The 11,319-nt window shown below is 47.4% G+C and overlaps 1 protein-coding gene and 1 non-coding gene across 3 annotated transcripts in view; both read left to right on the top strand.

Annotated features, from left to right (window-relative positions):
* Positions 1-267: 267 nt before the first annotated feature.
* Positions 268-11,319, top strand: part of TRIM28 (tripartite motif containing 28) — a 39,659-nt gene continuing 28,607 nt past the window's right edge. Inside the window, exons 1-4 of one of the 2 annotated variants that reach the window (XM_068238905.1) lie at positions 268-643; positions 7,982-8,091; positions 8,826-8,958; positions 10,031-10,163. In XM_068238905.1, the coding sequence (XP_068095006.1) occupies positions 403-643; positions 7,982-8,091; positions 8,826-8,958; positions 10,031-10,163 (617 nt within the window). In that variant the 5' untranslated portion in view covers positions 268-402. Of the gene's footprint in view, positions 644-788; positions 1,095-7,981; positions 8,092-8,825; positions 8,959-10,030; positions 10,164-11,319 lie in introns of those variants that run through there. The other variant, XM_068238906.1, reaches the window with a different exon arrangement.
* LOC137523202 (small nucleolar RNA SNORD94) lies at positions 4,596-4,736 on the top strand. Its single transcript, XR_011022564.1, has one exon. It is a non-coding gene; the product is annotated as a small nucleolar RNA SNORD94 (small nucleolar RNA).

Here is an 11,319-nt window from a genome sequence, read left to right as displayed (position 1 = left end):
CAAAGCAGCAGAAAATAGATCCGCTGCTGATGCTAGAAAAGACTGTGATGGAATTGCTACCGGCAGAATGTAGTCCCGCTGCTGGTCCTAGAAGAGCCTAGAGTGATGAGGCCACTGTGTGACGCGGAGGAATCCCTACCAGCAGAATATAGTCCCGCTGCTGGTCCTAGAAGAGCCTGGAGTGGTGTGGCTGCTGTGTGACGCGGAGGAATCCGCAGCAGCAGAATATAGATCCAGCCTCTCTCTTGGCGCCCTTGGAGCCGCTAGGCCCCGCCCGCTGGTGACGTCACCGCGCACAGCTGGCACGCACGCCGCTTGATTGTTCCGCCGCTGTGTGTGAGGAGGAGGGGGATTGTGCCGCGTGAGGAGGAGAAGCCGCCCGCTGACACCCGAGGAGGAAACATGTCGGTGACCCGAGAGAAGAGGAGCGCTGCCGCCTCCGCCGCTACCACCGCCACCAACAACGGCGAGAGCGGCGGCGGGGCCGAGGCGGAGAGCGGGCCGGAGGTGCTGGACCAGTGCGGGGCCTGCCAGAGCCGCCTGAAGGCCGAGCGGGAGCCGCAGCTGCTTCCCTGCCTGCACTCCGTGTGCGGCGCCTGCGTGAGCCCCGAACCCGCCGACAGCGGAGCCGAGCCCGGAGCAGGTGAGCGGGAGAGAGGGGAGGGGCCAGAGCACGCGGCTGCGGGACAAAGAGCGGCTTCCCGCGTGCGCCGGGCAGCCAATCAGGAGGCGCGGCTTGTGTTACCCGGGGCAACTGCTGCACTGCTAGAGAGGCTGCAGGAGTATTACACACACACACCATGCAATAGTGACTGGTCAATTATACCACTTCCAGGCTGCATGAGGACCAGACTCTGGGCTGTTAAAGGACACCAGAGCTCAATTTGTTTTTTGAGAAAAGGAGTTGCTTGCAAATACTGGTACCTGTGTTGATGCCTATGGATCCCCCATTCTCCTCTTAGCCCCCCCCCCGGATCCTCTTCTTGTCTGCCGGATCGGCTTTTAGGCAGGGGTCACACTTACCGGCTTTCGTACTTGTTTTCTGCACAGAAAAACAGACTTCAACTGAGAACTCATGTTAATCAATAAACAAGGTCACACTTTTATGCAGATTTAGCATGCAGAAAAAAAACTGACATCTTGCGCAATTTGTCAGTTTTCGCTATAAATTACATTAGCTGCTGTAAGGCAGGGGTCACACTTGTCTTTCAGTTTTCTGCAAAGTGTAGAAACTGAAAGACAAGTGTGACCCCTGCCTTATGGTGGCCATACACGGTACAATAAAAACGTTCGATTTTTTTTTTTTTTTCCCGTTTATTCCATCTAAATAATCGAATTGAATGAAAGTTGAAAATATTTTTTGGTACTTATCCGTTAGCCGGGCGCATCCGGCAGGTGGCGCTGTTGTAGCGAATTTCATTCATGCTTAGTTAACGTAGTGCTGTGTGAATGGAAGCGCCGCAGGTGGCGCTAATTGCATTGATACGGCACATAACAATAACAGTGTTAATGGGAACTAATATGTATTTCAAGTGGCCGGAACTGTTGCTTAATGCAATTAAAAGAAAGGCGGCGGCAATTTAACAGATGAAGCCGCCGCCTTCGTCTGTTCTTCGTCTTCTTCTCCCACTTTGCCCTCCTCTGGCCTCTATACAATGCTGGCAGCCTGCGGGGACATGCGTCTCCCCCCAGAGTCGTTCGTCGCGGAAGGGAATCCTGTTTGTTTTCTTGCGACGAACGACTCTGGGGGGACACGCGTGTCCCCCCCAGCTGCCAGCATTGTATAAAAGCCAGAGGAGGGCAAAGGGGGAGAAGAAGACGAAGAACAGACGAAGGCGGCGGCTTCATCTGTTACATTGCCGCCGCCTTCATTTTAATTGCATTAAGTAACAGTTCCGGCCACTTGAAATACATATTAGTTCCCATTAACACTGTTATTGTTATGTGCCGTATCAATGTAATTAGCGCCACCTGCGGCGCTTCCATTCACACAGCACTACGTTAACTAAGCATGAATGAAATTCGCTACAACAGCACCACCTGCCGGATGCGCCCGGCTAACGGATAAGTACCTATTTTATTTTTTTTCGATCAAGAAATTTGAACGATTATCCCGTTTTTTTGCTGGAAAAATCTTTATATTCGATCTAATGGAATAATCGAACTAAATTATCTAATTGAAAAATTGTACCATGTATGGCCACCTTTAGACTCCTTTTCCCCCAACCCCCCTACAGTATTCCTTTAAGTGTAAAAGTCAGAAAATTGTATCGTGTGTACTTGGTGGTAATTCCAAGTCAGGGTAGAAATCGCAGCTCAGAGTGGTAATCCCGTGCCTGAGTGAGTTATATGCAGGAGCTGCTGCAGATCTCTCTGTAGTATGTTTTTTTTTTCCTTTCTTGATTTTAGGGTCTAAAAGCTTGTGAAAAAATTGCACGGCTTTTAGACCCTAAATCTGTAAATAATCATACCGCCTTGGAGGTTAAGCTCCGTACTCTCCACCCGACGGGTCTGGCGACGTCCACTCTTCCTGTCGCCTAGTATGCACGGCGTCACGCAATGTTACACGTCAGATACAAATGAGACTTAAAGCGATCGCGGTACTTTGGTCATTGGCTATCTTAAAGATGATACGACATGATCATTATTGCTGCGTGATGCTAAGCGACATTTGTGTGGTCGTGCGCCTGTACCAACGCCGCATTATTGCTGCAACAGCTCATGGTTCTGAAAAATCGCTGGTTACCGGTAAAATCGCGATGCGGGTACATAGCGTAAGGTGTTCAACTTTGCATTGAGGGTGTCGCACTGGTGATAAAAGTTGCAGTTTCTCCATCATGAGGCATGCTGGGAAAATGTAGACATGTGGGTTCAGGTTGGATGTTGACGATCATTGAACACCACTTGCACTGTCTTTGGGTTGTCTCACCGAATATTCCCCTCCCCCTTCTTCCCTTGGTAATTTGCTCTGTGGTAAGTTCACATGCAAAATGTACACTGTACTAATGACAAGGGTAAACCCAGGATAACGGTATGATGTTGCATTCTCATTGACTGAAGCGTTAGCATGAATGTAGCTGAACTGATTTACATAATCAGGAAGCTGCAATGAGGTTTACCAATAAGCACTGCAGTCTGTGGAGCAGAACTGAAGGGAAGGTACTTGAAACAGCAGGTGTGGAATTTTAGTGTCACTTCAATTTTTTTGTTGGTTGAGACCTGAGGCTTTATTCCCACTTGTGCTGAGAGTTCCCACTGAAGGGTCATTGCAGAACTGACAGTGAACAGCTCCTACTTCCACTGGCCGCATGTGGTCCAGCGCAGGTGGGAACTGAGCCTTAGAACTGTCCGTATGTGAAGTGATTGATATGTTTGGTTGTGGGGATCAGGCAGCCGGATCCATGGTGGGGCTAAGCTGGGCATGGTGTCCCCCGTATTGCGAGCAGCCTTTACGGTGAGTAAAGCTCCAGCAATGAGCAGCTGTGGACTCCTCCGCTCTGGCTGGCTTTCCCGCTCATACTGCCGCTCAGTTCCCCAGTCACGGCTTGATGACGTCATCAAGCCGGGACCTGATACTTGCGTCAGAGCGAGCGGGATGCCAGCCAGAGCGGAGGGGCACGACTATCGCCAGGGGAACGTCAGGAAGGTGAGTGGATCCTCTTCTCAATCCTACCCCACCACCGCAGCTCTAACAGTGATCACTACGATCCGCCGGCAATCGTGGTGATCAGGAGCCAAGCGAGATGGCTCCTGATCACTGAGAGGAAATGTCTGCTGTCATGACAGCTTAGTCTCCCCTCTCGGGTGCGCATGATCGCGGCGGAACGCTTCGCTTACTGCAACGTTGAATCTACGTCCAGTCAGAGAGGCAGCGACACCTGCTGAACGAACATTCGTGCTGCGTCGGTCCCTATCTGGTTAAAGGTTGTCCAAGGTGACAGATTTGTATCTGATGAGGGTAGACTGTGAAGGTATTGCTCTCATACTTCATGGAAGGTGGTAAAACTGGTCTGTGATCTTTCATTTACCAAAGACTTTTATCTCAGGTGTGTACGTAGCTTTACACTGATGGCCCATACTCACGAGGGACTTTTGTCGCCTCAACACGCGGCGCGCGCGTGTTGCGGCGACAGGTCGCCCGTGAGTATGGGCCGTCGCACGCCCGCGCGCCCCCGAACTGTCGCCCGTCGCTATGTCGCCATGCGATTGAAACTTTCAATCGCATGGCGACAGTCGCCGCTGCCCCCCCCCCCCGCCGCAACTGTCGCTAGTCCGCGTGAGTACGCGGACTAGCGACAGCAACCTCCATTGAGGTTCACAGACCTTCCGGTGAGCTTCCGGCGGGGGGAGGAGGAACGTCAGCGACAGCTTCCGCCTTGCCGCTGGTCCCTCTTCCGCGTGTGTACGCGGAGGGACCTGGCGAGAAGCTGTCGCCGGCCTGTCGCCCACACGCTCACGTGTGCTGGCGACAGGCGAGTTTTGCAGCCCGTGAGTACGGGCCTTGATAGACCTGATTGCTTTCAGCTGTTGCCTTGTTCAGTGTTGGCTTTAGTTTGGTGGGTAACCATTTTCTATAGAATTGACCAGCAGATGAAGTGGCAATGATGAGTTGCGCAGGGGTACGGACCTCGGCTGCATCATGGGAGCCGAATGCAGGTCAGGGCTTTCCAAGGCGGCGGACGTGTGGTTTGCTGCCCTGGACCTACCTGCATGAGACTGTCGCCCGACTGAGCCACATCATCTAAACACTAGAAGTGTGTTATAGAATATTCTACTTGGCATGTAGTGTCTTGTGTGATCAAGAGAGATCACCACTAGAGTAAGCCACGGATGCAGAAATTCGCTCAATCACTCTGCATTCTCATGTGTGTACACCTAGGGCCTGGCTAAACAAAAACCAGATGAATTGACCACTTGACACTCGTGCTATTGGTTGAAACCCAGCTAAAGCCAAAATTTAACAAAATTATTTTCCCTTTGCTAGTGAAATTTTCAAAGCTTGGACATCCTTTGTGTAGCTGTGCACCTGTCCATACTTGCTTTAGGCCTGGAACCCACTAGAGGTTTTTTTTTTGTGTGTGTGTTTAGGGAGCAATTCAAAACGCTAGCGATTTCCCTAAACGCTCAGCTACTGTTAATGGATGGGCTAAATTAAATTCCACTGTAGCGAATGCGATTTAGCAAACTTGCAATCATAGGACATGCAACATTTTGGGAATGTTTACATTTTAAAGTGAAGTATTTAAATGCTGGTGTAATCGCTCAAGAATCGCTACACAGGGCAATTTTAAATTACTGTAAACTGTAAAAAAAATTGATAAATTGAAAGGACAAATCAGAATTAAAATCACTACACAATAGCTGGCAAAAAAGCTTACACTTTTTAAGATCGCTACCAAGTTGCCGGGAACCGGTCATGAAATCACTTGCAAAACGATAGCGATTGCGCTAGCAATTTGTAGAGGGTCCCAGGCCTCAAACGTTAGAAAGAACTATGCAGTTGCTCGCTACCTACATCTTTTCAAGTCCCGCCTCCTGTAAATCCGCTGTCTACTATAATCCAGGTATGCTAAGAAAATGTGGTCTGGCATCCTGCAGCTGATTGTAGGCAGAAGTGAGGTGTAGTGTGATGACTGGCGTATCTGGCCCATGGAATTGGCTTTATGTCCACCTCTTCACTTTTTACTCATAGTTTATATTTACTTACTCAAGCTATTAATTTTGGTTTTGCACACAAATCCCAGATAAACAAAGAGGCCATTCTATTATGGTGGGAATACACCATGAGTTTTTTTGGCAGATAGATGGCTCAATTACATACAGGTCTGATCTGATTTTGATTGTTTTTCGGATTGATTTTTTTTTTTTCCCGTAGAAGTGAATAGAAATTGATCAGAAAAACAATGATCTGACAGTAAATCTGCTTAAAGAGAATCTAATTAAAAAAAACCCTCTGGGACATACTTGCCTCTGGATCCTAACGAGCATTCCCCATCCTCCGGTGTCCCGGCAATTCATCGCTGCAGCCTCGCGAACCACGGCGAGCAGCTCTCCGTTCTGGTAAAAGTGGAACTTGTAAATTCCTGTAAACAGTTTCTTACCTGGGGCTTCCCGAAGCCCCCAGCAGCCGTCCTGTGCCGTGCTGATCCTCCGATTCTCCCGTGCCAGCTACTTTGCAGGATGGTATTGCGGGCTGGAACGCCGAAGAAAGCTTTGCGTAGCCCAGGGCACACAGTTGCAGTCGACTTGCAGGTTGGCGGTAACTAAAGTATCTGGCGCGGGAGAATCGGAGGCTCGTGCAGGACAGGATGGCTGCTGGGAGCTTGGGGAAGCCCTAAGTAAGTGAAACTGTGTTTTTTTTTTTTTTTTTTTTTTTTTTTTTACAGGAATTCACAGTTCCGCTTTATGGTGGAAATAGCCGAACCCAATCTGATCCGCTGTAATGCACAGGCGCGAGTCCTTTGCGCCTGTGCAGTAGAGCAGATACAATCTGGTTCGGCTACTTCCACCTAACCTGAACGAAGAGCCGCTAGGATCGCGGAGAGGTAGATACATCAGTGCTGGGGCGGCTGGATTCCCCCAAGCTACAGGGGAGGGGGGAGCCTCATTGGGACCCTGAGGCTTCCCCCTCCTGAGGTAAGTATCCACCAGAGGGCTTTTTTTTTTTTTTTTTTTTTTTTTTTTAGTACGGGTTCTCTTTAAAAACTCATTGTGTACTCCCAGCATTAGGTAGCAGAAGAGTGTTGTACCGTGTTAGCCATCAGTAAAAGCAAGAGGTTTTGAATCAGGCGGATACCATTTATTGGCTAACTCAAGTGTATCTGTAGGGGGAAAATGTGCCTATTGCGGGGTACTTAACCCAGTGGGCTTGAGTATCAGAGAGGCCTCTGGACCATCCAGAGGCTTCCAGCCACTGAGGCAAGTATCTCTAATCTTCAAACAATAAAACAACTCACCCCCTCATAAGCAGAAGTGGGAAGTTCCAAGTTGGCAATGTAAGTTAGGCCATCTGTCAATTGCCGATCTCTGTAAGGTTGCAGCAGCTGATCCAGTTAACCAGCAACTACTGTATTTTTCACACTATAAGGGCTCGTTTCCACTACACGCTGTGCAATCATGGCACCGCAACGAAACCGCCGCAAATGTACGTCAATGGAAGTGTTGACGCGAATTACCTGACGTTATGCGGTACGGGGGAAATTATGGATAGCATGCTGCAGTTTTCCACAGCACGCATCAGAGTCCCCATAGCCGCTACTAGGAAGCTGCATGATGCAGCATCCGGTTCTTCAGACAACAGGAAGTACCTGCAAGGCATGCGACGATCGGCTCGCATCATAAACGCCAGTGGAAACTGGACCTAAGTTGCACCTAAGCCTAAGTCATGCCTAGATTTGGAAAACTAAAATAAGAAAAAACTTAGCTCAGTGATATGAGGCAGGCAATGGACTGTAAACTCCTGAGGGCAGTAATGAGGCAGGGGTTAGACTGTAAGCTCTTGTGGTCATTCAACTAGATACCATGCCCCTTGAGCGCACCCTTAGTGGCTGCAGTTCTTGAGCAGCAGAAAAGCGCTATACAGATGTTAGGATTAGGATGTGTGAGACCTGAAACGTGACATGGAAGGCAGTGTACTGAGGAGACAACCCCTACCGCCATGTGCCGTGCACATAGATTGAGGTTCTAATGGGCAAAATTTGGAACAAGGTTCCAAGTTTGAATATGCTGAATGCAATATCACTACATACGGACATATTTGAACCTTTCCAGGGATAATAATGCTAACTTTGACCTGTGTGTTTGGTGTACGCTACAGGGGTCAACAAGCAAGGCACACCTCATGCACACGGAACTTAAATTTCAAAAAAAGCTTACGTTTTAATTGTTCGTCGCTATTTTGGTATTTTCAGTATGAAAATAATAATCTGCAATAAATTGTGGTTTTTAATGTTTTTTTTGTTTTTTCTCTTCCCTTTTGCAGCTGTGGTTAATTGTCCCGTGTGCAAAAATCAATGCTTACAGAGAGACATCGTTGAGAACTACTTCCTTAGAGAGGAATCGTCATCTAGTCAGGAAGCAGAGACCATTCAGGTAATGCTTTTTATTTCATACTAGATGACCTAATCCTGTTTAAAAACAGGCTCTAGGTCTCTTCATGCTGCCACCAGTCAGTGCGCATGCACCCGCCTGCTGCGCACGTACCCGGCTGTCCGGCTCCCTGGCCCGTCCTGTCCCAACGGCTGTCTGTACTGTGCACATGCGCAGTACAAAAAAACAGACACACAGCCAGGGACAGGAAGGATGACGCAGGGACAGTTAGGTTTTATTATAGAGGTTTTTACTTTAATGTGTTAATTTGTAGCTTATATAAGAAGCATTTAAAACTGGCCATACACTTAGACTGCCACCCAATGTAGCAAAATGATCATGATCATAGCCGTATGCTATGGGCTAGCAATCCACCACCGCTCCCCCAGGGTTGTGGATTCAGAGCTTTTTTTTTTTGGGTACCTGGAGTCAGTTTCCTAAACCTAGTCCTTGTGTTTTTGATTGGCCAGTTTCCAAGCTTCCTATAATTTGCATGCGAGATTGAGTTCTGCCTGCCTACATTTTGTCTGCACCCGTCGTCTGTCTCTTGGGGATAATGTGCATATTGCACAATATAGCTCTCCGCAGATTTAGTGGCTTCCCGCTTCATGTTCTGGCAGTGGTGCTTTCTGCACTGACATGTATAGCCTTTGGTAGGAGTGAATGAAGCCACAGGTTGTAAACGGTTACAATTTTTTCTCTCTCGGTAGACTTATTTATGTTTGCGTTTCTTACAGAGGTGTACAAGCTGTGAAGACAATGCCATAGCTAATAGTTACTGCGTGGAGTGCACAGAGTGGCTGTGCGAGACGTGCGTGGAAGCCCATCAGCGAGTGAAGTATACCAAGGACCACACCGTCAAAGTTAAAGGTAACTTATTAACCTTTTTACCTTAGGATGTCTACCTCTAAATTCAGCTATACAGTAGACAAAAACCAATGAGATGACTATGGAAGTGGGTATGGCCCGACTGAGCACAGTCAATTAGAAAAAATGTATCCAAGATTTTACTAGTAAAGTACTGATAGACAGCACTCCTGTCAGATCTCCCTTGATGTGCCCAGGTCACGGAATCAGGCAGCACTCCTGGCTCCAATAGTAATCCAAAGTGTAGAGACCAGCACCATCGATTTGTATATGCTCTTTTATTTTTAAAAAAAGACACATTGACATGAAGATGCGACGTTTCGGAGGGGACGCCCTCCTTTCTCAAGTCAGTGTCTGATAATACAGACACTCGGGGCTGATTGGTCCGCGCCACGGGTGGATGTGCGCATGGACACCGCTGCTTCTCTCCGCTCCTGGGCAAAGCGCACATTTGCATATTAGCTATAGAGTCCCCCATCAGGGCCGCCTGAAGTGTGTGAAGGGGATTGGTCACCATAGGCACTGTTTGAATGTGATTGGACAGGCTCCAAGGTATGTCTAGTATATAAGGCTGTGTTGGAATTGTATTATCAGACACTGACACTGGCTTGAGAAAGGAGGGGGTCCCCTCCGAAACGTTGCATCTTCATGTCAATGTCTTTTAATTAATAAAAGAGCATATACAAATCGATGGTGCTGGTCTCTACACTTTGGATTCCAAGATTTTACTATTAATCCTTCATATATCAGTGAAAAGTAGAAAGAAGTATCCGGGCACCAACAGCAGCAGTAATGCTACACCTTTAATACATCCCCAAACCGCTTGACATACAGGTAAAGCCCCCCCCCCCCACTCCCGCTGTGCGGTTAGTTGCACAAGCAAGCTGGTTAGTCCAAGTAATAGATGCATGTATATTTGCAAGATGGACAGCAAAAAAATTGCACCGCTTTCAGACCCTAAAATCCGGAAAGAATCAGAACGCCAAGGGAGATCAGGCTTGTGATGTCTTCTAGTCTTTTCAAAATACAATAAATGTGCAAAAACGTTGCTTTTTTTTTTTTTTTTCCTTAACAGGTGGATCTAAACCGGAGTCCGAACATACTGTATTCTGTCCAGTCCATAAGCAGGAGCCTCTCATCCTGTTCTGTGACACTTGCGATACTTTGACCTGCCGCGATTGCCAGCTGCAATCACACAAGGACCACCAGTAAGACCTCTTATTGTTATGCCTGTCACATGGGACATTCCCACGACACAATATTTTTTATTTTTTTACCATGATGGACGATCTACTGTATTTTGCGTTATCGCAGAACATAATTTAACTAAAATTTAAATGTCCAGATCTCATCTAAAGCTAATGGATTTCAACTGAAAATTAGAACGGTTACTTAACCTCTACACGACGATGTATTGTTGCTTCACAACTGGGGCGTAAATACACGCACCCGCTTTGTTTACCTTGCCACGCCGCTGCTGTTTCCGCCGCTGTTGAGTGATCGGGGAATGAGAACGGCTTGTTCTCATTCCCCGATCAGTGTCCACGATGAATGCAAAGCCAGCGTCAGCGAGACTCTGGCATTCACTAACCAAATGTAAGCACATACACTTACGAGTACTTTAGGGGATGTGCCTGGATATATGTATCTTTTTCTAGTATTATATATGGCACCAATATTTTATTTGGAAATAAAGGTGCATTTTTTTTTCCAGCTTAGCGTCCATCACTATCTACAAGCCCATAATTTAAAAATGAACAGTAATATTCCTTTTTGGCATACGTATTAAAAAAAAAAGTCCCCAAGGTAACTATGTATTTTTCAATTGTCGTTTTTTTATGCAATTAATGTTTTTTGGGATACTATAGGAGAATGTGGGAGGGAAGGAGTTAATTTTAAATGTAATTTTGGGTATTCTTATTAAAATGTACGTAGGTGTAATTTTATTTCCTATTAGCGTGCTATAAGTATGTGAACAGGAAGTAATGCGTGGGCGTGTTACTTCGATTAGATACAATGACACAGGCATCTCATTAATGCCGGCAATCTTTGACACGGGGCGCTAGATCAGTGAATGGGAACTACGTTCTTATTCACTGATCTCCTTACTAGCCGGTGGCTGTGTGAACGCAAGCGGGAGACAGCGGGGAGTGCGATACAGCAGGAGGCGTATATCTATCCCTGGAACAGTCGTCCCGCAGGGTGTAGATACACTGCCTAAAACATGGCAAATGGTTAAAGAAAACCAAAAAGTGGCAGTTGACTACCTCATTTGTGAGGATCCTCTGTCCAGGGGCCTCCCAAATCCTCCTGCTGCCCACTGATCCAGTGCTGGGACGCTCTATGCCTATCTGACTCCGTTCT

The sequence above is a fragment of the Hyperolius riggenbachi genome, chromosome 6 (assembly GCF_040937935.1).
Source record: "Hyperolius riggenbachi isolate aHypRig1 chromosome 6, aHypRig1.pri, whole genome shotgun sequence".
NCBI lineage: Eukaryota > Metazoa > Chordata > Amphibia > Anura > Hyperoliidae > Hyperolius > Hyperolius riggenbachi.
Note: the sequence above shows the minus strand (reverse complement) of the source record. Positions and strands in the feature narration are given on the sequence as shown.